This window comes from Scyliorhinus torazame, chromosome 12 (assembly GCF_047496885.1).
Source record: "Scyliorhinus torazame isolate Kashiwa2021f chromosome 12, sScyTor2.1, whole genome shotgun sequence".
Classification (NCBI taxonomy): domain Eukaryota; kingdom Metazoa; phylum Chordata; class Chondrichthyes; order Carcharhiniformes; family Scyliorhinidae; genus Scyliorhinus; species Scyliorhinus torazame.
The window spans coordinates 201,577,943-201,604,631 of NC_092718.1; the positions used below are offsets into that span (position 1 = coordinate 201,577,943).

General features: G+C 40.5%; 1 protein-coding gene across 6 annotated transcripts in view; it reads right to left on the reverse strand.

The window, feature by feature from the left end:
• The window catches only part of synrg (synergin, gamma), a 131,270-nt gene that overhangs the window by 78,163 nt on the left and 26,418 nt on the right, over nucleotides 1–26,689 (reverse strand). For 4 of the 6 annotated variants that reach the window (XM_072469674.1, XM_072469673.1, XM_072469675.1 and 1 more), the window contains 9 exons: nucleotides 22,568–22,840; nucleotides 22,000–22,239; nucleotides 19,871–19,948; nucleotides 18,730–18,926; nucleotides 17,405–17,659; nucleotides 14,311–14,450; nucleotides 12,347–12,459; nucleotides 9,697–9,759; nucleotides 5,434–6,420 (listed from right to left, as the gene is read on the reverse strand). In XM_072469674.1, the coding sequence (XP_072325775.1) occupies nucleotides 5,434–6,420; nucleotides 9,697–9,759; nucleotides 12,347–12,459; nucleotides 14,311–14,450; nucleotides 17,405–17,659; nucleotides 18,730–18,926; nucleotides 19,871–19,948; nucleotides 22,000–22,239; nucleotides 22,568–22,840 (2,346 nt within the window). The remainder of the gene's footprint in view (nucleotides 1–5,433; nucleotides 6,421–9,696; nucleotides 9,760–12,346; nucleotides 12,460–14,310; nucleotides 14,451–17,404; nucleotides 17,660–18,729; nucleotides 18,927–19,870; nucleotides 19,949–21,999; nucleotides 22,240–22,567; nucleotides 22,841–26,689) is intronic. The other 2 variants (XM_072469679.1, XM_072469676.1) reach the window with 1 other exon arrangement.

The window sequence follows — 26,689 nt, forward strand, 5'->3', positions numbered from 1 at the left end:
ATCTCAAGACTACAGGACATTGGCTCTAAATTCTGTTCATCTTTAAATCACAGGTTTCGAAACAAATTATTTGGGAGGTGGAATGCCATCAAGGGTTATGCAATAAAACCAGATATTGCTTATAAACAACATTTTGACCAGCATCTTCATACATTTTAAATAAAAGCACCTTTCCTTTCCATGCCACAAAGGCTTAATAGATCTTATCAAATCTGACTGATAAGTCAATCTATTGGCTAATAAATATTGGAAAAATAAATGGTGTTTTATTGCAAGAAGCGAATAGGTGGAAGTGTAATCTAGTTGCTATGACTGCATTAACATAAAAGGTTAGTGCTGCATTACCTATGACCACAATACAGATGAGTTATCTCACTGAGGCACTTTTGGAATTGCCAGCAAGGTGTAGAAGTTAAATCATACCACCGGGCTGGTCTTTGATGTGTTTTGAATAATGGAATAAACAATGCAGAATGCCCTAGCTCTGTCTCTCTGAGATGATCTCTGGGACTATTTATCAGCCAGAAATTAATGTTTCAAATGTAAGAGGGAGAAACGGTCACCCCGAGCTGCTCTTGCTGGCACTAGTCAACCAAAAGCTCAGGTGGAGTTCTGAAACGTTACCTCCAGCCCACCTTTTTTATTCAATGCAGGCAAATACTGATTTTAATGAAGCGATTTTTAAAGAAATACATTGTACAGAAAATGAGGGTGCATTAGAATAGCACCTATTATGCCCTGTGTTCCAAAGCCAATTGATCATTTTTGAAGTGTAGTCAAGTGTCATTTTGTAGCTAATTTGTGCACAGCTAGACCCCACAAAAACAACAAAATAAATAAACAATTGTTAATACTGCATTTACCCCCCCACTCCTCCCCCCCCCCCCCCACCCCCATCTACATGCAAACATCAGTTTCTTTTAACTGACTGAGTCACTGTACAGAGGTGTATGACCTATGACAATGGCAACATAACGCAAAATAACATAAATGATGCACCAAAAATTAAATACCTTGGTTGTCTGGTCACAGAGTGGTCATAAAGAGAATTTGGAGAGAATAGAAATCGGGGTTGGGAGTGGGGGAAGAGGCTGGAGGAGGTGCTGTTTTGTGCCTCCAAAATTTGTACTGGTTTAGGTTATCGGTAAACATTTTTGTTAATTTACATATAAGAAATGAGATCAAGTAATTCTTTCAAGTACTAAAAACTATTAGCCTGTTGAATATAGACATAAACTTTAATCAATTATATAAATGAAACAAGGTTAGATAGGGATGGTAGTGCTAGTGCTATGTTGCAAACACAGCAGGTGGGAATTTCAGACTGTATTGCAAACCTGGACAACCACATCTGGAGTAAATGTCTGCATCTCAAGGAACTTCAGCTCCCGGGTTGTTGAGCTGGACTCTGAGGAACAGTTGTTGAGGTGCATCATGGAGGGGAAGGGCTACCTGAATGCAGATCCAGGAGACAGTCACCTCTTAAGTTAGGTAGTAGTCTGCACCGGCCCTTGGAAAGAGCATCCTACTCAAGCCCACACCTCTACCCCATCTCTGTAACCCAGTAACCCTACTTAATCTTTTTGGACACAAGGGCAATTTAGCATGGCCAATCCACCTAACCCGCACATCTTTGAACTGTGGGAGGAAACCAGAACACCCGGAGGAAACCCCCGCAGACACAGGGAGAATGTGCAGACTCCGCACAGACAGTGACCCAAGATGGGAATCAAACGCGGGGTCCTGGAGATGTTAAGCAACTGTGCTAACGACTGTGCTACAATGCTGCCCTCTAATGTATCCAACATTACATATAATGTATCAAAATCTGTTGATGATACAAAGCTGGATAGGAAAGTAAGCTTTGGGGAGGATACAAACTATCTACAAAGGCATGTAGATACATTAGGATGTGTGAAGATAACGTATAACGTGGAGAAATGTGGTAATGCAGTTTGGCAGAAAGGATAGATATTCATTGTTTTAAATGATGTGAAATTATTAAATGTTTTTTTTCTTTTTTGTAATAAATTTAGAGTACCCAATTATTATTTTGTTCCAATTAAGGGGCATTTTAGCATGGCCAATCCACCTAACCTGCACATCTTTGTGTCGTGGGGGCGAAACCTATGCAGACATGGGGAGAATGTGCAAACTCCACAAGGACAGTGATCCAGGGCTGGGATTCGAACCCAGGTCCTCAGTACCGCAGTTCCAGTGCTATCCACTGCGCCACCGTGTTGCCCCTGAAATTATTAAATGTTGATGCTCAAAAGGGATTTCAAAGTTCTTCTACACAAAAGTGGCACAGTGGTTAGCAGTACTGCCTCACAGCGCCAGGGACACCGGTTAGATTCCAGCCTTGGGTGACTGGACTGTGTGGAGTTGCACTTTCGCCCAGTGTCTATGTGGATTCCAGTTTCCTCCCACATTTCAAAGATGTGCGGGTAAGGTGGTTACAGGGATAGGGCAGGGGAGTTGGCCTATGTAGGGTTGCCTTCGAAAAGTTGGTGCAGACTCAATGGACCGAATGGCCTCTTTTTGTACTGTAGGAATTCAATGAAAGCACAAAGGTAACATGCAGGTACATCAAGCAATTAGGAAGACAACTGGTATGTTGGGCTGTATTGCAAAGGGTTGAAATACTGGAGTAAGGAAGTTTCGCTGTAATTGTCTTTGTTCGAATCACGCCCAGGGTAGGTATTGTGCACAATTTTGATCTCCATTTTTAAAAAAAACTTTCCAATTGAGAGGCAATTTAGTGTGGCCAACCCACCTACCTTGCACATCTTTGGGTTGTGGGGGTGAGACCCACGCAGGCACAGGGAGAATGTGAAAACTCAACATGAACAGTGACCTGGGGCCCGTATCGAACCTAGGACCTTGCGCCATGATGCAGCAGTGCTAACCATTGCACCACCGTGCTGCCCCCAGTTTTGATCTCCAGACCTATGGAAGAACATATTTGTCCTGCAATGATTCCTGGGCTGATCTGGGAAAAAAGATTGAGTAGAGTAGGCCATATTCGTTACAGTTCAGAAGAATAGCAGATAATCTCATTGAAAGACACAAGATTCTGAGACCACTTGTTAGGAGAGATGCAGAGAGGTTAATTTCTTTGGGTGGTGTCTAGAATGAGGGACAGGATAATTTAGGACTGAGGTCAGGAAAAATGTCTTCATTGAGAGGGGTGTGATTCTGAGATTAAGGCAAACCAGGGGTATTGGTACAACGTGGGAAAGTGAGTGGAGTTTGAGGTAGGATTTCAGCCATGAACTTATTGAATGGCTCCAAAGTCTACTTGGCCAATTCCTGCTCCCATTTCTTATGCTGAGAATCTGTTTCTTCAAGTCATTCACACAACACTAACATACCAGACTAAATATGATGAGTAATGTTGGTGCACATTTCGTTTTCTCAGATGCACGGATACCGGTCCCATGCCTACAATTCTATTCAACAACAGTCAGAGTTCTAATTCTGATCATTGCAAAGCAGTTTAAATGTAAAGAAATTCTCAAATGAACAGTTCGACCGAACCATTACCACTGTATGAATGTTCCCAGCTAATTAGGACAATTTCACATGAGCCTCCCTCTGCAGCTGCACACTTTCATACAATCGAGTATTTTAACTGTTGGCGTGCTCTTGCAAATTAAAGAAGTGGAGGAATGTTTTAATGTTTTAATACATTATACTTACCAATTCAATATTCTCCCAACTTAGCTTCACAGCGAAAAACCTTCATTCTGAAACTGAAAGAAACCCCTCATGCTTGCTATTGGTATTATGGTACACTGTACAAGCATTACCCCCATGTTGCTGTAAGAGGGCAATAGATCAGCAGAGTTTCTGCACTGTGGGCAGTCGATTTGAAGAGTATTCGTCTCAGCTTAGCCTAATTTCAGGCCCTTTTAAACGTCACACATAATGTGCATTGATACGTACCTGAAATTCGCCATTATCCATGAAAGTCGGCATTGTCCCCGAGGACCAGTGGCTGCTCTGCCCCTTTGAGAGAGAGCTGACTGGCGATGATTTAACCCGAGGGTCATCAAACCTCAGGCGAGGGGCAAGGTTGAGAAGGCAAGGCCTTCAGCGATAACCTCGGCCAGTACTTACTATCTTTCATATGCACCAACACTATCACCACTCATCAAATTTAGTCTGGTATGTCATCCTTATATGGATGGCATAGTGGACGGGCTCTGTATTTAGTGACCAGGGTATTGTAATTTCTGGCACATTTTTAACACCATATCATTAAGTTAGTTAACAAAAGCAGATGTTTTGAAAGGGAAGTAGAGAAATATTGTGGGCACACTCACAGGCTCGGTTTTCAAGCCTGGAGTTTGTTAAACCAGTCAGTAGAGCTGGAAATCTTTCCTGACCCACCACTCATAAACCCTGTTAGAACACATTTTTGTACAGCAGATTATTTACATGTTACTGGCACATTCATCCCCCATTGTCCAGTCTGCTAGTTGACCAGACAGTGCTTAATTATTGTGACACAAGGCAAACTCAAATCTAGATTTCTTACATCTAGAATTAAGGCCAAAGTTCTTTATTCCCGACAACATTTTGAAAGTAATGTGAAACAACTGTCTAGAAATATAAACAACACTGGCCTTCAATAATAGTGCCCCTTTCACAATAATTAAAAGAGTTATTCGCAACCTTGTAAGAAAATTGCAGTTAAAACTAGGCACCATGTCAAGGCACCGTGTTACTTTCTGTATAAGCAATCACTATTGAATATGCAAAAGCAAAATGCTGTGGTTGCTAGAAGCCCGAAATAGAAACAGAAAATGCTGGAAATGCTCAGCAGGTCTGGCAGCATCTGTGGGATGTGGTTGTCCACAAAAGAATAAAGTGGAAACAGAAATTTATAATACTGGTCAAAAGGGCACAGATAAAATAATGCAACTAACCCAGTGCCGTTCAGGCTGACTACAAATGTCACTCTCTCTGGAATTGTCCATTATCGAGATACCACAATGGATTAATTGAATATGTAGGTGTCTGTTCAGAAAGGTGTGACACCATTTGGATTATTCCATTAATTCCAAATACTGAACAAACAATCGTTGCATTTTAAGTGGAAAAAATATTGACAACAACTATGGTTCAACTATGATAACCGATGACAATATAGTGGACATAAGGTATGTACCCTAACAATTGAAGTTGCCTGATGATAACTATAAGCCAAGGGCATTCATTGGATTTCTCCACTATAGTTAACAATTGAATATAATTATACTCACTGGAGAGCAGAGGCAAACAAAACAATTCCCAACAGCCATGATTGTGCAGAATGGACAGCTACATATATAAATGGTAAATCATTGGTGCGGCATTATAGAAAGGTACCCGCAGTATGCAGATGATTTGGCTGTATTTACCAGATCAATCGAACCATTTCCTCACCTGTAACAGGAGGCGGCTGACCAATGACAGGTGGCAAATCCAGCGAGCTGTCAGACAACACATGCTTCAAATCACCACCAACCTCAGCTGACTTCATGTCAAACTGACCAGATAAGGCATCTTCTGAGTCCTCTTTACCAATACTGCTCCCACCAATCGAAGGAAGGTCCAAAGATTTAACAGAGGCAGAGTCTTCTTTTGCCTGTTTAAAAGCAGAGAGTTTATCTACGAAAGACTTGTCCGAGGTGCTGAATGCAAGGGACAACTTGGTAACTGGAAAGTCATCCTCATTCTTCTCTTGAGAAAGGGAGGAATTGTCTTTTTGTTCCTCAAAGCCCATCACAAAACCCTCCTCAGGTAACTGTTTAAATACATCATACTTGTCTACAGTGGTGGTTGAAGGCTGTTGTCCACCTTCTGCTATGCCAAGTGAGGCATCAAAAGATGCTGTGAAGCCATCATTCTTCTCCTGCCTGAAAACACTATATTTATCATTTGACTTTTGTTCAGAGGGTCCTGTGGTGCTGGAGCTGCCAAAAGCTATAAAATCTGCAAATTCATCCTGACCCCATCCCCCACCCGATGAAGTACTGGCTGCTACGCCAAAAAGATTGAAGTCCCCAAAGTCATCAGTTCCACCATCAGTCTTACTACTGGCTGAAGAAAAAGTACCAGATGATAGTGAGGACAATGATGATGCAACACATACAGATGATTTAATGGATGATGTCACAGAAACTGGTGGAAATGACACAGTTTTGTTCTCTCCAGTGCAACTGACAGAGGTAAAAAGGTCCGTGAGATTGAAAGAGTCTTTAGGTTGTGTTACAGGTTGCAGTTGTGGCTGAAGAAATGGCACAGAAGGAAACGCTGTAGTGAACGTCTTTGCTTTCTCTGACGAATCTACTGGTGAAATGCTGTCTGCAGTTTTGAAGTCTGTGAATCCATCATCATTCCCCGGTGACTTGACTTCTGCAAATCCCTCCCCTGCAAACATACATCTTTTCAGTGACAAAATATCAGCAGTTAAGAATGGAATTCTATATTTCACTTTTCACAGCACACAAACACAAGCATTTTCAAGTTAGTAACTACGACCAAAGCACCAACCCATACCAAGCATGCACTGCCAAGTAAAACCCTGCATTGAACATACCACCATTTAATTTCTCATTGTAGGGAAGAGGGATGGTCAACGAACCAAATTTAAATACCAAACTGGCCCAAATTAGGGCCATTTTGTAAATCTGGAAAAAAGAAAGTGAGAATTTTAACCCAGCTTCGATGGGTAAATGGTCTGGACATTTCCCATGGTGCATGCGTGGCAGCATTCTGCTAAGTAACTATTCAGCCCACACACAAATTGGATTCTGCTCACATGGCAGTGTAGTGGCAAACATTTTAATTTACTTTTGTCTTTTTAAGGAAAAGGTTTGGTTACTTTATCTGGTTTGAATTTTTCACTTTACTATCTGGAAATATTGTAGTAATTCATTTGAAAGATTTTTATTTTTTTTAAGAGGGGGTGAAAAGGGGATGGAGTCTATTAATTCAGAGTATTGCATTTGAGAGTAACTATCCACTTTCTTGGCCCAGTCAATTGGCTTTCAATCTCTACGATTTCTCCTTCTATGACACTTATTGCTAACAGTCTGAAATACATTGGCAATTTGAGGTAGTTTTTTTTTTTTAAAAAAAGACCACCATACTTTGTCTGAAGCCACTTCAAGACCACATCAAGAGCTGGAAAAAAAACACAAAAATACCAATGTTTTCCCTTTTTTTTTTTTAAAAACATTAATTTTCCTTCTAAAAGTAATGATCTCATGCAATGGACTATCATCACCTGACCATAGTACCCATATCTCATTTGTGATCCTTAACGAGGACTGTCAAATAACCATTCAACCAAACAAAGTACTACTGTTAGTAGCACTCACCCACCACTCAAATGTGCCTTTCCAGCAGTGAATTAATATATAGGGACATTGATTTCATACTCCTTAATTTGTGGAAGACAGAAGCCAATTGGAACCCTATCAGAGAAGCTACAAGTACATATTTTCAATGGCCCATCACTTGTCAAAATATGACTGCTCAATAAAAACACTAGGGCGAGAAACAGTTGCAAATCTTCAGGCTCACATCATCGCTAAGGCACAGTGCACTCATTGCGCCTCATTGTGACTCCTTGGGCCCATAACAGTGACTGCAAATTTTAAATTTAAAAAAAACTCCATGGCATTTTTGCTAAGTTGCAATGATCAAGTTACCCTCAGTGCGAAGAAATTAATAAAACTAATGAAAATATCATAACCTGGATATATTTTGGTTAAGCGGTTTAATTTCCAGCTCCCTCTTCAAAAGAACAGAATCATTACTGTTTCTGCATTTCTTGCTTCTATGGAGTAATAGTTTCCTCCTGTAAGTTGATGTGATCATAGCGCACTTTGACCTGGGCCAACAAAGTGAATGTTTCTTTTCTCCTCCGCAAATGCACTCCACCGTATTCCCCAATTGTATAAGGTAGATACGGTAATCTGTGCCCAGTGAGAGTAGCACCTTTGATAATGCAACTCACAAGCTAAAAAGAAGAGGTGCAAAATAGTAACTCAGCAAGGCTCACTCTTCGTTTATTTCTCTTTCTGTACTGGGAGTATCTTTGCTCTGCACCTTTCCCTCCCTCCCAAAAGGGAATCCACTAATAGACGAGAGCAGAAATAATTTTTTATGTAGTGTGTTGAATATGGAGATATTGTTGGATCCCACTCAATTTACTTTTTAAAGAGGCATATAAAACAAAGGGGAAAAAAGCAGAAAATAAAACACTACAAAATGCTTAAACAGCTTAGCTTTTATAACCTATTCTACAATTATTTTAACTGCAACAAGACAATTAAATGTACAAATAAAAATATTTAAAATATAAACAGATCAGCCGAATCAACTGGAAATCTGGGCAATACTGACACAAACTACCAGTTCTTGCACTTTATTTTGATTTGCATGAAGGCCATTAACTTCTCTGAATTGCAAGAATGAATTAGAAAACAATGGGACAGGAGGTTAGGAGAATTGGGGAAGTCCAACATGAGCATGCTGCTCAACCGAATATCCCAAACCTTAGTCCAAGGTTTTTCAAACTGTGGTCGTGGCCCACGGGTGAGTCCATGGGCGGGTGTCGGAGGGGTGGTGGAGGGATTGGTCGCGTTTGTCCCGATCGGGAGAGAAGTGCCCAACGGCCACGACTGGCTTTTAAATTCAGAATGTCGGCCACGATCGGCTTTTAAATTCAGAATGTCAGCCACAACCAGCTTTTAAATGAAACGATGCAGTCTTCCAGCCAGAAGCGGCGGCAGAGAGGTCATGTGCCCGGCACGTACACTGACCAACATGCTTTTGGTGCAAAATCATGGTAGAGAGAGTCCTCCATTTTCTAGCCGCGAGCGAGCAAGGCAACAGGATTTTGATGAATTTAAAATGGATCGTTAGAAACAAAGAAAAAAATGAAATCGGGAACAAAGCAGTATAAAGATGATTTCTTGAGGTGTGGCTTTGTTAATTGTGCCAATGCAAATCTGGATGCAACGCCCCTGTGTGTTATATGCATGGAAGTACTAACAAATTAGAGTTTAAACCCTCAAACTTCAAAGGCATCATGAGTTCGAGGACAAACCTCTTTTTCAAAGGATGCAGTGAGAACTTAAATCATCAGCTGAAGTCCTGAGCAGAAATGTAACACTGAATGAGAAAGCAAGTGAGATCGTGGGGACCAGGCAGGCTCACCTGCCGCATTAAAGGCAAGTGGAAGCCAGCTGGTATGGGTCGCAAAGGTTGGCTTGTTGATAAAAGTGGGTCCCAGGGGAAAAGTTTTAAAAACGCTGCCTTTGCCAAAAAGAAGGCTGTGGTTTGTGGAGGGGTGGGGTTGGAGAGGGGGTTGTGTGTCCATGTTTGCACGTTTCTCCCTGGTGACCCATCAAGTCACTGTCTCTTTGCTGCTTGATTACTGTTCGGGAAATATTCGGAATCATCGCCATTAAACGTTAATAGCATCGCAACTCTGGGTCAACATGAAAGCCAATTGAGATGCATTGTTACTAATTGCACTTGTAGAGTAACCAGTAAATCTACGTAGGTTAAACATGTGAGTATTTCCATTTCTTTGGAAAACTATGCCTTTCATATAAAGGAATCTATAACACTCTGTAGACCACAGCTAACTTATGCATGGGTAATCCTACACACTGCTATATATCCACTCACCTGAGGATTTATTCTCTGCACTCTGGCCAAGTTCCCGAAAAACACTGTATTTGTCGCCAAAATCTAAAAGAAATGACAGTCATAATATATTCAAATAACCGTTAATCTTCTCAACACATTTATTAACAATAATGTGCTAAAATAACAACTCGGTGCAAAAGGTTTCCTTTGCTGAAATACTACACTCACAATAATTGAAGTGTGAGCGTTAATCTGAAAATTTCACACTTTCACCAGCTCATCAAAATATTCTTGGGAACTCTTTTTTTTGTGTTCATGGTTATGTCGTGGAGTCAGCTCAAATTGGTACGTGCAAGTGATGATAGGTGCCTGAAAAGTAGGCAGCTCCATATCCCAGTGTTAACATCCCTCCCCATGATGAGTACACATACACAAACAAACAAAAAAATAGATACATTGGGGCCCCACAGCAGGCTCCTCACCAGAGAGGGACCTGGACCAAAGTATTTTGGGAGTCACCCTTGCTTTGGAAGTTGTAATTTTGGCTGTAAGTCAGTATTACACTTCCCATGGGGTAACCATAAACTAATATAATCAAGCTTAACAATCTAAAAAAGGGAATTACCAACACAATTTCACTTTTGTAACTTTTACTTGAACACAATATGGGCAGCACGGTGGCACAGTGGTTGGCACTGCTGCTTCACAGCTCCAGGGACCCGGGTTCAATTCCCACTTCAGATGACTATGTGGAGTTTGCACTTTCTCCCCGTATCTGCGTGGATTTCTTCCGGGCACTGCAGTTTCCTCCCACAGTCCAAAGATTACATAGATTACATAGAATATACAGTGCAGAAGGAGGCCATTCGGCCCATCGAGTCTGCACCGACCCACATTAATCCCTCACTTCCACCTTATCCCCGCAACCCAATAACCCCTCCCAACCCTTATGGACACTACGGGTAATTTAGCATGGCCAATCCACCTAACCTGCACGTCTTTGGACTGTGGGAGGAAACCGGAGCACCCGGAGGAAACCCACGCACACACGGGGAGGATGTGCAGACTCCGCACAGACAGTGACCCAAGCCGGAATCGAACCTGGGACCCTGGCGCTGTGAAGCCACAGTGCTAATCACTTGTGCTACCGTGCTGCCCGATAAGATGCGCAGGTTAGGTGGATTGGCCATGCTAAATTGCCCCTTAGGTGTCCAAAAGGTTAGATGGGGTTACTGGATTCCGGGGATAGGACTTGAGCTTAAGTAGGGTGCTCTTTCCAAGGGTCGGTGCGGACTCGATTGGCCGAATAACCTTCTTCTGCACTGCAGGGATTAGTATGATTGCAAATCAGAATTAATGCAAATTAAACAGTAATATACTTCAAATAGAATGATACATTTAATACAACAAAGGCACGTCTTACACGGCCACAGGCATTTGCATCATTCCCTGCAGAAATGTGGCACTATGTAGCTACACAGTTCCACAATGTAGAAATTGAAACTGCTAGAAAAACTCAGCGGGTCTGGCAGCATCTGTGGAGAGAGAAACACAGTTAACATCTCGAGTCCGTATGACTCTTCTTGATAGTTCCACCATATGCTGTTCATTACTCCCAAAGGGAAGGTCAGGTGTCCTATCCAACAACAGCTTTCACATCAGAGTTTCATGATTATCATCAACAAGGTACACTTCTATAAATCGTCTCTCTCTCCCTCGGGTCACCCCAGTCCTGGTGGTGTTGCTCTTTAGAATTTATTTTCAACCGGCCAACCAATAACACCCCGGTTTATGGTTTGGTGACTTCTGGTTAAACACCAACTCTTCAGCAGTACTGAGGGAGGACCTCACTATTGAAGGGGCCATCTTTTAGATGAGATATTAAAACAAGGTCTCATCAGCCTTCTCAGATGACTAGTAAAGAAATCCAAAGAGATCATTAAAAGAGGGGAATTCTCCTCGTCATTAATTATCCCTCAGTCAACAAGACCAAAAATAGATTATGTGGTAATTTATCTCACTATTGCTGTGGGATCCCCACAATTTTATTGGCAGCTTTCCTGCCTTAAATGAGTGTGCGTACTTAAAAAAGGGCTTTGTTAGCAATAAGTGTTTGAGAACATACAAGGTGCTATAAAAATTCAAGCTCTTTCCTTCTTTTCTTTTGGAAAGATATCTTCACGAGGCATCTCTCATGTGCCTTCTGATCATTGGCAGTGACGTGGGAGCCAGGGTGGCCTGAAGTACTGGGTAGTGTATGAGGTCTATGGAGGAGCAGAAAGGGGAAGAAACAGGACAACAGCTTCACAAAAAATAAGCACGAATATATAAAATCTAGTGATGTATCTATTTTAGTAAAGCATATTATGGGGAAGAAAACAATTTTTTTTGTTCAACCTTTTATTGACATTTTCTGACAGGCCAATTTCATTAGTTTAGAATATGAAACTGGAGGTACTAAGCAAATGTCATCACACTTATAAAGAAAAATATTAATTTTTTTATTTGAAGAAAGTTGATGCGCATGCTATTCTAATCCATACATTCAGGAATTTAAAAATGCAAACAATGGACAGGTAGGTGCATGCTCCCTTTCTTATATATAGTCACTGTAATCTGGAGAGAATAATTAAACTCATTACAATTTTGGAATAAAATATAGACACTGCCAGAAGACAGTCCACTGTACCTGCAAATGAAGAACTTTCTGTAGGTTTGTCTTCCGTCAAGTTTTTAAAGACTGCATATTTGTCCACTGAAGATGCAGAAGTTCCTGAAATTGGAGTCAGTAACGTATGTGCACTGAAAGAGAGAATTCAATTACCCATAAAATTATCTCAAACATCACTGTGCCGGAAGAGCTTGAGGTATGTAATTTTTTTCTGAATTTATAATTACAGGCACTCGTTAATGGTACAAATGAAACTCTTCATTTATGGCCTATAATCCAATATGCAGAACTTATCAGGTGTCTTTCAAATGCCGTAAAACATTAGAGGAAGACCCTTCACTTCCACAAATAAAACTCTGCACCCCCAAAAAGACATTTATTTTACTGAAAGGCGAGGGCTGTCATGCGGCAAAAAGTTAAAGGAAATACAAGTCTCCACACATCTTTTTGGCAAAAGAAATCAATGACCGATAATGCTCATGTCAGAATAAGGGGATGTAGCTAATTACTGCAATATCAGGATTCAGAAAAATTTGACTAAATCAAACTAAAACAAAAAAGGCAGTGATAATAAATGCTTTACAATTTTTATCTTTGCTGGAAGGAAATGTTTACCACAGCTACAATATTCCTTTATTAAAATGGTGAGCAAAAGGTGATGACTTAAAATCCTTCCTTAACACATTCCATGTGCCTTTCTATGCTTCATTTTAACAAAGCGGGGATAACCTTCACCTCATTACCCAGAATATCCATTGTTCATTTATGATTCTATTCTGATTCTACAGAGACAGGTTTTGTCAAGTTTTGGATATTAATGAAGCACGTTAACAGTTGTCCCATGGCTCATTTTACGCTGCAGTATTAGAGTCTAAATTTAGGCAGCATTATTATATATTTTTGCGAGCCAAGTACTTAACCTCAATGAAATATTTCTCAAAAACAAGAAAAATCTGCAATACCACAATACATCGCCATTTGCAGGGGGAAAGTTAAGATCAACAAAAGTTAATCCTAAAACAGCTCCAGGTCTCTAGCAATAACCAAGATATTAAATAACATATGAATGGGTGGGAGTTAGCTATCCCACCTTTTAAACTATGTTGGGAAAATGAATGGTATTTATTTTTGTCCAGCAGTCAGCAATTGAATCAGCACAGATATATCCGCACAGCTAATATTCTTGTTGTTTTTGGAACCAAGAGGAATCATTTGGTATTTTACTTGAATCATTAGCAATGGCTAATTCAATTCTGAACGTATTCCTCATTTGATCAAAAACACATCAAGTAAAGGGCATTTATCCAAATTTGAAATTTGTTGGCTCAATGCGACAATATAATTTCAATTGGGGTGAAAAACACCACCAGCCCAAATTGACAAAGGCATAGGTTTCGACAACATATTCGCAAACATTAGTCAGTAGAGCTCACATTTTACCAATACTTTTCACTATATTTAAATCTGAGATTCAGAAAGCCAGTCTCCATTCAGATCTAGTGTAATTTTCTAAACTATCAAAAGTGTGAAGAAATCAATGTAGATGTTCTGCACTACACCATTTCGTTTTTGCCAGCCTTGTTGATAATGCATTATAGCAAGTATACTGCCGTCACCCAAAGTAATTTACTGCGCTATATACATTTCTTTTATTTTTTATTTTATTTGAGTACCCAATTCATTTTTCCCAATTAAGGGGCAATTTAGCGTGGCCAATCCACCTACCCTGCACATCTTTGGGTTGTGGGAGCGAAACCCACGCAAACGCTGGGAGAATGTGCAAACTCCACATGGACAGTGGCGCAGAACCGGGTTCGAACCTGGGACCTTGGTGCCATGAGGCAGCAGTGCTATCCACTGCGCTGCCCTCTACATACATTTCTATTGCACTGGTAGGCTGTCCAGTTTCCCAAACTGGCAAATGGTATTTTACCCGGCTTGATCTAATTACGCAGATAACTATGTGTGCCAATAGTTCAAACCTGATTGTGGCGTGTGAGCTTGATGTCTTAGATAGACCTCCAGAAGTTTCATTCTTGAACCCCTTGAATGCATCGTCATTGGTGTTAGGCTTGGGTGCCTCCTGAAAATCCTGGAAATCATCGTCATCAGATTTTGCAGCCTGGAAAAAGGGGCAGTTTTAGTTTTTTTAATCTATTAAAACTTGTTCAGTTACTGACTGCTATTGCTCTGACTTGCACACCTTTTTTGAATATCATGAATTACATTTACTAGTTACATTTACCTGTAACTATCATTCCCACATATATGCTTTATATAAGCTACGCTTGCCTTTTTATTCCTTGTTCCAGGCCTACCCGGATCCCCTCCCGCGACTCCTTTACCGGTACATTGATGATTATTTTGGTGGCGCTACATTGCATTTTATTTTAACTGTCTTTTACCATTTCTTTCTTTCTTGTCTTTCCTTATATATATTTAACCCCCTATCCTATCCCCCCTTTCCTTACCTTTTCGCCCCTTTGCTTCCCCCTCCCCCCACATCTACATCTGTCACAGTTTACCCTCTGATGTTAGTTTCTCTTTCACACCTTTTAGTTTGAACTTTCACACCTTTTGATCTCTCTGGGGACTGCCACTAGTACTCTTTCCCCTTGGTTTCTGTGGCCATTAGCACCCCGTTTCCCTGGGTATCTGTGGCTATGACTCATCTTTCATTCTCACTCCGCAGTATAACTATTTCCCACTTTCTCTGTCTTTTAGCTTTGACAAAGGGTCATCTGGACTTGAAACGTTAGCTCTTTTCTCTCCCTGCAAGATGCCGCCAGACCTGCTGAGAATTTCCAGCATTTTCTCTTTGCTTTTATATGCTTTAGCTAAAAGGCAAATAATAGTTATGAGTAACTTAGTGTTAATGTGCAACAACAGTGAATTCTTTGCAAGATTTCACTTAAAAGTCAAAATTAGATGCTAAAGAGGCAGTGGTACTGACATCGGCAAAGATAATTTTAAAATGGCATAAAACCACAGGATGTTGGGAAAGTAGCAGAAAATGCTTGAAACACATAGCAAAGAGAAATGACAAGTTAGCACTGGTTCTGTTCTGCCTTTTCTCTTCTAAGATGGTAATGAAACAGCATTGTACATTTTTATTTCAATATTTTTATCCTGGTTTTTTTTTTTAAAAAAGGGTTGATTCCCAGACTGGATTTTTTTTTAAAACCCCAGGAAATTCTGGCATGCATATTCCTAAACTAGCATTCCAATTGTGATGTCAGGGAATCAACTCTTTTATTTTCTTTTTTAACCAGGTCAGTTAGATATTTAATTTAATGGAAGTCACTGACATATTGAACACAAAAGAGCTGTCATAAGAACCATAATGACTTTACTCACTCGCCAGTGAGTCAGTCATAGATCATAGAATTTACAGTGCAGAAGGAGGCCATTCGGCCCATCGAGTCTGCACCGGCTCTTGGAAAGAGCACCCTACCCAAGGTTAACACCTCCACCCTATCCCCATAACCCAGTAACCCCATCCAACACTAAGGGCAATTTTGGACACGAAGGGCAATTTATCATGGCCAATCCACCTAACCTGCACATCTTTGGACTGTGGGAGGAAACCGGAGCACCCGGAGGAAACCCACGCACACACGGGGAGGATATGCAGACTCCGCACAGACAGTGACCCAAGCCGGAATCGAACCTGGGACCCTGGAGCTGTGAAGCAGTTGTGCTATCCACAATGCTACCGTGCTGCCCCAGTCAATCATCACTCATTTTTTTTTTTGAAAATTGCTCTCCGTTTACTTTATGGGAAAGCGTGACAGTTCAATTAACAGTTACAAACATTAGTTTTCGTGAGAGGCTAGCTTGTGAAAGATCTGCAGGAGCAAAATGTCTAGGTCCCATTGAAAAATACATTTAGTCTGCCAATGTTTAAAGACAGGATTTTACACTTGGAAATGTTGATCTCCAGTCTTTTAATCAGTACAATCAACACTTTTTAATAAATAGTCAAGCATTTCTCAGTGACAACCTTACAATTGCTTGCGTCATATGTTTGCTAAAACAAATCAGAGCATAACGGGTAATTACAGCAGCTCAAAAAATTAAATGCAAGAAAGCTTTAAAGAAAAAGTATTGCAGAACAAAACATACACTGGTGTGGAAGAGGAATGGAGAAAGACAAGCAAGATCCCCCCAGCTTCTAATCACTGCACAAGTGGAAAGTGCATGCGCGCATGTGAAGACTGAGCAAGGACAGAATTGGGCTCAGTCATGAAGGATACCTCACGAGCAAGTAGCTCACATAGGAAAATAGTCATTTGGTTAAGATACAGCATGGCTGCCAATACCTGCAGAACTGTATCCCATCCCTAAGACAACAGCTTCCGGGCAGGATGCACAGCCAACAAGTTGGCATGAAAAACTGTTGGCTGGAATATAGATGTTTATCAGAAGTTGCCAGTTAGTATTCGGAGCTCCACCAGTGATTTAATTTGCATTGTATCATCCATCAGAAGACAATTCAGGAGTCTATTTAAAATATTGTGAGGAGTAAATGGAGAAATGGCACGAAGGCAGGATGGAGAAAAAAACCTTCTGAATTCACTCCGGCATTGGTTATACCGCGATTTCTCATCCCTACATTCCCTGGTTCTCCATTTAAAAATGACAAGTTCTCCTTTCTGCTCTTTTTGTAGGTTACTTTTATGGATTTTGAGAGTCAGCTGAGTGACTGAACTGTTTTTGTTTTACTTAATTCCATTCTTGTTTCTATTTATTATCGCTGGTGCAGTGGTTTGCAGAGGGGATTGTTCTCGGGTTGAGAATGTTGAATGCAGACAAGATGCCCTGTCATATTGTTATAGTTACGACCATGGTAACAGGGAGTCAGGGATGATAATCTCAGTGCTACTTCTTGTTTTAGCTAATAATTTATAATACTTTCCTAACCAGCTCTCAATCTCATAATTACTATTTGTTTTGGTTAATAATTTATTGTACTTCTTTGGAGAATTATGTATTTTTACACTATATTTGTACCATTATGCTTTACTGTACTTCTTGACCCAAAAATTGCTGCATAAGAGTAATATTCATAGTTACCTGATTGCCAGGAAAAGACGCCACAAAACCACTGGAACCTTGGGTTGTGCTGCCACCCACTGGTACAGGAAGGTTCATTCCTACCACAGACTGGCCTGCGTGAACAGACGTAGATATATTCGTACCAGTTGGCACCGATATCATAGGTTGCTGTGGCACTGAAGTAGGCAAAGTAAATGGTGTCCCGCTTAACGAAGGAAGAGGAGCAGATGGAAACTGGTTGAGATTTTCGAGATTCAGCACAGGAATGCCTCTCTGGGAGGGGGTGGGGGGAGAGGGGGAAAAAAATCACCAATTAGTAGAACGCAGAACTAAAATCACAATGGATAAACTAGGGATCCTTTCGACAATATTCCAGTTTAAATGTTTTGCTATCTTGTCAACAAAGACTTCTGAAGCTTTTAATTAAACTCAGTTGCTCACAAGCATAATATTCCATGTATCAAACAGGAATAATGCCCTTTGTTTCTAATCATGATGCCAATCCTGTCAGTAATTCCGTTGTTAATTATTTACCGTCATGAACAAGTGCTGCAAGGCGTTTGCTGATGATTAATTGTAATCCCACACTTCATTCTCAAGGAAGTCTTGTAACATTTTTAAAATCCGAGATTCCATGCAAGTTCAAATATCATTGAAAACGGTGATCCATAAAGCTTGGGGTGGCAGCAGGGGAGAAAATCATTTCATTACACATGTAACGTCTGTCATTTTATTTTGCATTGCAGATATGGGTGGTGGTTCTACTTTCCCATTTACACGCCTTCTAAACAAATCTTTGGTTTCTTTACTTGCCCCGTCATTTTGTTATTTAATCTCTCGGCCTTCCACACCGTCACAGGTCCTCCCTTTCATTCTTTCCTTCTCCATATTCCCCTGCTCAACTCTTTCCTTGCCTTTTTCAGAACTGCTACATCTCTCAGTGCTCCCAACTGATGAAGGCTCATTGACCTGAAATGTGAAACAAGTTCCTTTCTCCACAGATGCTGACAAACCTGCAGAGCATTTTCTGTCTCTTTCAAAGTTCTACCATTTGCAATGTTTTGCTCTTGTAATAAAAATTAAAAAAATCATCTTTCGGACAATTTCAACCTAACAATCTGCAGCAAGGTGCTAAGCAGAAATAATGAGTCCCTCAAGCTCCATTTAGATGCCCGAATCACATCACTAACTCAGCCATTCCTAAGTATTTAATATTCTCTCTGTTAAATTTGATAACAAAAATGCACTCAACATACTTCTAATCCATCTTAAATCCAAATGATCTGTAAACTGTTAATTTGGAAAAAAACATTCCAAATAATTGCCAAATGATTGATCGTTACCTGTGACATAGCTATCATCGCCAAAACTGTGTAGAGTTCCTCTTTTGTAAGTTTGCCTGGTGTCGCTCGATTGGCAAAAGCCCATATTTGACCCAGCATCTCCCTTGGTAATCCCGACGAGAGAAGAATTGGGTAAAGCTTTGCTGTATCGATGCCTGCTGGGGTAAGAGTAGCTTCGAGAACTTTCTTGTAGAGTTCTGTTGGAATATGTTTTGTAAATTCACAAGTCAGGAATGCGCTTGAACCCAAATGAGCATTCACATCTCTTGTGTGTGCTATCTTCTGAGATCAGCAAATCCATGACTAACAACCAGATGCTCAGTTATAACCACATTATTATGCCAAAAATTAAGGAACAGAGGGAATTTTTAAAAAAAGAGGGAAAAAAATCAGTAAAGTTAGAAAATGCATGTAGGATTAAATTATAATTATAATATAATAATGGGGCAGCACGGTGGCGCAGTGGGTAGCACTACTGCCTCACAGCGCCGAGGTCCCAGGTTCGATCCCGGCTCTGGGTCACTGTCCGTGTGGAGTTTGCACATTCTCCCCGTTTTTGCGTGGGTTTTGTTCCCACAACCCAAAGACGTGCAGGGTAGGTGGATTGGCCACGCTAAATTGCTCCTTAATTGAAAAAAATGAATTGGGTACTCCAAATTTAAATATATATATTTTATAATAATCATCTTTATTGTCACAAGTAGGCTTACATTAACACTGCAATGAAGTTACTGTGAAAAGCCCCTAGTCGCCACAGTTACTGTGAAAAGCCCCTAGTCGCCACATTCCGGCACCTGTTCGGGTACACAGAGGGAGAATTCAGAATGTCCAAATTACCTAACAGCATGACTTTCAGGACTTGTGGAAGGAAACCGGAGGAAACCCACGCAGACACGAGGAGAAAGTGCAGATTTCACACAGGTGGTCACCCAAGCCAGGAATCGAACCTGGGACCATGGAGCTGTGAAGCAACAGTATTCGCTGAATTGTTTAAAAATATAACAGTCATGAATGGAAACTGCAAGGTCAGATCACACAACTGGCAGTGCTATCAAACAGTGAAAAGTGAATGACTTCAACAAGACCCCTTTCAACCATCACTTTTAGCCAGAGGTTTAAGCAAGCACATAGCATATTATACCTGGGACAAGACTGTCATTGAAGAGCCAGGGTGGCAACATCGGCTGAAGTGTTTCCTGTGTAGGATACACTGCTACACCTAAGGAAATAAAGTAAATGAACAATTAGATGGGAAAATATAATGACATACTAATGTGTCCCGGTCTCACTAAAAGTACTTTTAGAATGAAAGTATCAATGTCCTCTCAACATGCTGAGCTTCGGTTCAGAATTTCTGAAAAATTTCCAAGTGATTAGTCAGATGATAATGAAGGAAATAAGATATTTATTTTAGTTTGTTATATTTGTTCAACCTGACGAATACTGCATTTTCCTTCTATCAGTTTAATATTTTCCCCATTGGTGATAAATTGAAAGTGCCAGGGATTAAATATGCAATATATCAGGAAATTATTCAAGAGCGGCTATCACTTTCCAAGGAAATTATTTTCACAATGGGTACCAACCTGTCCCCACTGCACCCCCACCCACACAGACACACAATTCATGTAAGTCTCCTATTCCTCATGGATCATGTTTCAACAAGAATCTAGTCCAAAACCTCCTCCAACTTCACTCTGAACCAGCAAGGCATAAGAAGCAGCACAATTACTTTTTCTTCTGGGTAACACAGACTTTGGCCCAGTACTTTCCAAAGCACTGCCGATGAGGAACAAAACAGTCATGAACTCAAAACCATGTTCCTTCGCACTGTGCTGCTACAATCTACTGTGGTAAAGCAATGTCAATACATTGCAAACTACTTCCACTTGAAATCACCAAGATGCCTGCTGAAAGGAAGTCACATAATATGCTGATTAGTACAGATATCTAACTATGTCACTACATTACAATGTGCACAAATATATGGGGTAGGATTCTCCAGTCCCCCAGCCGTGTTTCCCGGTGAGGAGCTCTCCCACTGGCAGCGGGATTCTCCCTTTCCGCAGCCGGACAATGGGGTTTCCCATTGTGGCCACCCCACGCCGGAGAATCCAACTACACACCCAACAGATCCTTTATAGGTGACACCTACCAACAACGTTTTGATTGGTAATCTGGGATCCTTCACAAAGACTTTGAAATCCCAAATCAATAAAATCTGACAAGACTTTAATGAATAGGTATTTCATGCTTTAACAAAGAGTCCAGTGAGTAACACCTGATGGTAATTGCAAAGTATGTGAATATAGACTTTAAAATGAGCCTACTTGATAATCTTATTATTTTAAACATGAATAGTGGCATAGTGAACAGAATAATCTTGGTGGAAGTTAATTGAATTTTATGAACTGACAAAATATTGAATTCTAATGGTGATACTCATCGTTAATTCATCTATATAATTTAACTATTCCTTTTAATCAGTCGAGAAAAAATGAACAAGTGGGCTTGCTTTTTTTTTAAAACAAGAGGGGATTGAGCAGTTACAGTCAAGTACAAATCATATGTAGAATCTTCTCCTGAAACACTCTACCATCTAAAGCTTCCAGAAGGCTCACATCTTCCTATCTTAGAACATCTGCAAAATGATACCATATAAATTACAATCAAGAAACTTTGCAGCCAAAGAACTGACATACAAAGACCTGTAGAAAATAATTTAATTTGAAATCTTTGAATCAATTATAAATATGAATCCCAAGAATTTTAACTATCAAGAAATACATCCACCCACGGTAAAGAAATCTATATTAATATCCAACAATCCAGTCAGGAACTTTACATGGACGCTCAATGTGGAGACTTAATTGATGTAATCTTCATGACCAGTGACTAGAAATACGGTTGCTGCAAGAGGATATTTATTTTTCTCTGCCTGGCGAAAGATGAAAGTGCAGTGTATAATCTACATAGAATACTTGTTATGTTGATCAATAACATTATAACAAGGAAACCTGTGTTTGTACAAATCAGTACAGCAGCACTGCTTGAATAAATTTCAGTAAACGCTGGAAATCTTCCAAGATACAAGGCTCGTCATTCTACAGGTGAATCATAGTAGATCACAAAGACGGTAACATGATAAGAAAAGTTGATGAATTACAATGGGTTATCAAAATTAGAAAAATCAAAGGAAATTAATATTTTCTTGATTTTGCAAATTCCTGGTTATTGAAGACATTTTTTTAAGAAAACAAGTTTGCTCACCGCTCTCTTTGGCAGGTGTCTCTGGTTCTGGATCCTTTGGCATGTCTGCTGTGAAGACACCACCGAGGTTTGCAGTTTGGACGGCCCAATTACAGGCCTTGGCACTTGGCTGAAACTGAGTCGAGACTGAGGCTTTAGGCCCAATGTTAGCCAAGGGCCGAGATTGGTTAAATTTAATACGTGCCTGCTTAGGCATGCTGAGATCACAGGAAGCAAACATTTTCTCCTCCAATGAAGGGCCTAAACAAACAGGAGGTGGAACAAGTGTTTCCTAGCTTAGTTAATTGAAAAACATAACTATGCTCCATTGTAGTTTCAGAACTGAAGATTACGTACCCCAATTTCTAAAGAAATGGTATCAATTGAATATATATCTATTTTTTTTTTAAAAATCAAATTCTTTCATTTTGCACAAAGAATCAAAATCCTATAGTTCATTGCAAATATATGTTTTAGCAGGTGAAAATTAAAAAACTAGTTTTAAAATGTATAAGCTATAAAATTACATAAAACACTTTCAGATTTTTCAATTCGTTTCAAACAATTAAATAAGTTTTGCACTTGTTACCTTGGCTGTTTTTTGCTGAATGCCCTGCTGTAGCATACAATGAAGATGCAGCTGAGGGGTGGGCTGAAGCAACAGGCTGTGCCGGAGCTGCAGCCAGCTCAGACTGCAGCCCAGGCTCTAATGTGGGGTGAAAGGGCTGGAAAGGCTGGAAACTGGTGGGAGCCGCAGGTGCGGCAGATTCAGGCCCTTGAATTAAGTCACTGAATTCTTCATCATCAGAAAAGGCAGGGGATTGGGAAGGAGGGGCAGCTGATAGGGATGACTGGGGAGTATCTGTAAAAATGGATAAATCAAAATAAGGCAACACAGAAATCAAATAAACTAAAGTAATTTAAAAATACAGGTACATATAGGTAAATCAGAATAAAAAGATTCCCCACACAAGAAACTGTGTCTATTTCTAAAAGCACAACAGACAGAAAATGAATTATGGCAGCTATTCCCAAAATAAAGATTAAAAATACACGTAACTCCTTGCCTCCAACTCCTAGAAATAAATCATAACTTTTGTTCTGATAACCATGTGAAACCAGCAGTAAGGTTAGTAAGTTGAAGCATGAAGACCAGCGTAAACATTGCCAATGCAGACAGTCATTCAATGAAAAATGCAAACCGCACGAGTAACATTTCCAGAGACAGAAAACAAAGCTTCACCATTAGCTGAACACAACAAGTACAGAAAATTCAACACTTGGCGCTGAAGAGAATAATATAGATAGTAGCAGCAACTGTAATCCTGTGGATCTATTTAATGTCTTTACTGATAAGATATTCTAAAGTCAGCTTAATTTTTTATTTAAAGTCAGATGAGTTTTTATTTGCTGGGCTTTTGCTGACCAAACTAGAGCTCGATTGTAAGACCATAAAACATAGGAGCATAATTAGCCCACTCGGCCCACCGAGTCTGCTCCGCCATTCAATCATGGCTGATATTTTTCTCATCCCCATTCTCCTGCCTTCTCCCCATAACCCCTGATCCCCTTATTAATCAAGAACCTACCTATCTCTGTCTTAAACACACTGTGATTTGGCTTCCACAGCCTTCTGCGGCAATGAGTTCCACAGATTCACCACCCTCTGGCTGAAGAAATTCCTCATCTCTGTTTTAATGGATTCTCCCTTTAATCTGAGATCGTGTCCTCTGGTTTTAGTTTTTCGTAGAAGTGGAAACATCCTCTCCACATCCACTCTGTCCAGGCCTCGCAGTATCCTGCAAGTTTCAATAAGATCCCCCCTCATCCTTCTAAACTCCAACGAATACAGACCCAGAGTCCTCAACCGCTCCTCATACGACAAGCTCGTCATTCCAGGGATCATTCATGTGAACCTCCTCTTGACCCTTTCCATGGCCACAGGAGGTAAGAAAGGCTCCAGCCATAACCTAATAACATAATGAAAACCCTGGTAATTGGACAAGTGCTAAAAGAAAAAAGAAGCCTGGTTTTCAATTAACAAGTTAATTCCATAGTGCTATAAGTAGCAACAAATAGGTGTGGGGACAGAGATGAGCTTTGAACATTGTGAAGAGGTCAAACTGTTACCTGGGTGTAATTTTCCTTTGGAGCTACCACATAGTTTGTAGTTTGATTTAATATTTGATTTCTCAAATATTTACCATGAACGTAAAACCATTAATTCCTCACCTGCCAGCCAGTATATACGAGAACCAATTAAAACAAATTGGATACATATTTGCTACATTAAAGTGTGGTGCAGCAGAACAAAATTAGAATGGCGCAAATTAGCAAAACAACCACCAGGTTGTCAAACTGTTCAAAATAATTCCGAGCTGAAATCTGCGACAGTAGATACATTATGAACACAGTATCATTTAAAATGATAGCGTTGGCCTGCAAACGAAACAAGACTTGTATGCAGATTACTGCAATAAAAAGGAACAACCACCTCTAAGCAGCAATAGTGTGGGAGAAAAATTACAACAAATTCAAAGACAAGGGGACAGCCTGGGGTTTTTCTCCCAAGTAATTCATTACTGCTTCTCTCCGGCCGGCCTGCTTCCCATTTTATTGAAATATTGGAGCAACCTACCACAACTGTACAAGGTCAGAAATGATCCCCAAAGATGGCAGCAGGTTCTAATTGTAATTACAGTTTCTCCCTCCCCAGAGTCTTATGAAACGCAGCCAAGGTTGTAGGGAAGCCAAGGGTTTGTGTAAACTTGTTAGTATTCTTAACAGGTGAGAAAGCACAAATCATATTCCCTAGTGTCTTATTAACGAACTCTGAGCCATGCTGTTAGATGCAGTCTGGCTGATAGAACAGATTAGTTGCAACCACAACATGATTAAATAGCAAGTTAGATTTCCACATTTATTGTTAACTATACATCTGCAACATTATGTTTAAAAAACACATTCAGTTAAATTCAGGAATACAGTGTTCATACAAGATATTTAGTACAGGATGTAACAGTCCCTTCAAAATTGCAAGACATTCTGGCATCAAGGGAAGAGTTAAACAAATATTATTATTGTCCTAATCCAAGAGCATCGAAAGGAGCAAAGGAGGCTCGTTTTAGTTTTTGAAATCTGCATTATTAGGCTAGTCTATGTTCAGCATTGCAAAATTATACACCACACGGAAGATACTGGGACATAGATACATGGAGCATCCTTCAAGGCAAAAAAGTTTGATTCTGCGTAGGGTGCATCACATTTGATGCTGGAGGTCAACTTATGCCCCACCCACATGCAGGAGGAAGAACACAGATTGGTTTTCTTTCCCACTCTTGCAAGGACCCAGCCCAATTTTTGCATTCCCGCTGCTGCACAATTGAAATCAGCTAATTTGGCACGTAGCCAAAATCAGCTAATTTGGCAGGGATCAAGCCTTGGACTACCTGTTGTGTGTGGCTTAACAGTACATCAAAATCAATTTGGGGGGGGATGCGGTGTGTATGTGGTCCTGTCCAAAGCTGGAGGATTACTGCAAGGAGGTTTTTAGGGCAATCTCTAAAGTGGTGCATGTGAAACTGGACCCGGGCCCACGGGAGGCCATATTCGGGGTGTCGGAACAGATTTTGTAGCTTTCGCCTCATTGATCGCCCGAAGGCGGAACCTGTTAGGGTGGAGATCAATCTCTCCACCCTGTGCCCTGGGGGACCTGCTGGAATTCTTGACTCAAGAAGGTCAAACTTGAACTGAGGGGAAGGATGGAGTGGTTCTACAATTCATGGGCGTTATTCATTATGCACTTTCGAGAACTGGATTACATCGAACATTAGGGGAGAGGGGTTGGGAGGGTTGGGGAAGGGAGACTGTATGTGTTAATGGGTGATTCCGGATTCCTTTTTGTTATTTGTTTATGTTAACTTGCGGGCTAATGTTTGGGGGGGAGGATGGGATTGGGAGGATGGGATCGTTGTTATTGATATGGGGATTGACATTGCATTCATTACTGATTATTGTTTATTGTTGGGTGTGAATTTGGGAGAAAATGTGAAAAAGGAGAATAAAAATATTTTTTTAAATAAAAGTTGGTAGGGGGGTATTGAGAAAAACTGCACTCCCATATTCTCAAAACAGACTTCTAACATTTTTCAGCTGACAGCGATGAGATCAAATTGAAGTTCCATCGTCAATGGTTTACTTAACGTTTCAATTTTCGGCTTAAAGGGCTGCTGCAAAGTAATAACCAATATTTTCTCACAGCTTAGAGAAGTGCAATTTAGGGAGAATTTTCAGTGCTTCCTCTATTGCTCTTTCAAACCACCGGCTGATTAATATCTCCTAGTCGTTAGTTAAAATTTGAGCCCTGCACCTACCCCGTTCGAGACCCCAATTATTTTACATCGGGTGGAATACTGGAAGCACAGATTCCCCTCAATCCAAATCAGCAACCAGCAGATTTAGTAAGAGGGTGGTCTGCAAAAAGAGAAATCAACACCCTGTCCATTTTCGCAGGCTGATGTGCAACAGAAAATGATTCACACTCCATGCCAGTTGGATATGCCAGGGTGGTGGGTGATGGGGAAGGAATAGAAGGGTTTGCATTTCAGGTCAACTTAGCTCTTTTCATGACTTATAAATCACAGAAAAGAGCATCCTTTGTCATTTTTTTTAAAATGTATTCTGTCACGGTACGTGGGCATCACTGGCAGGC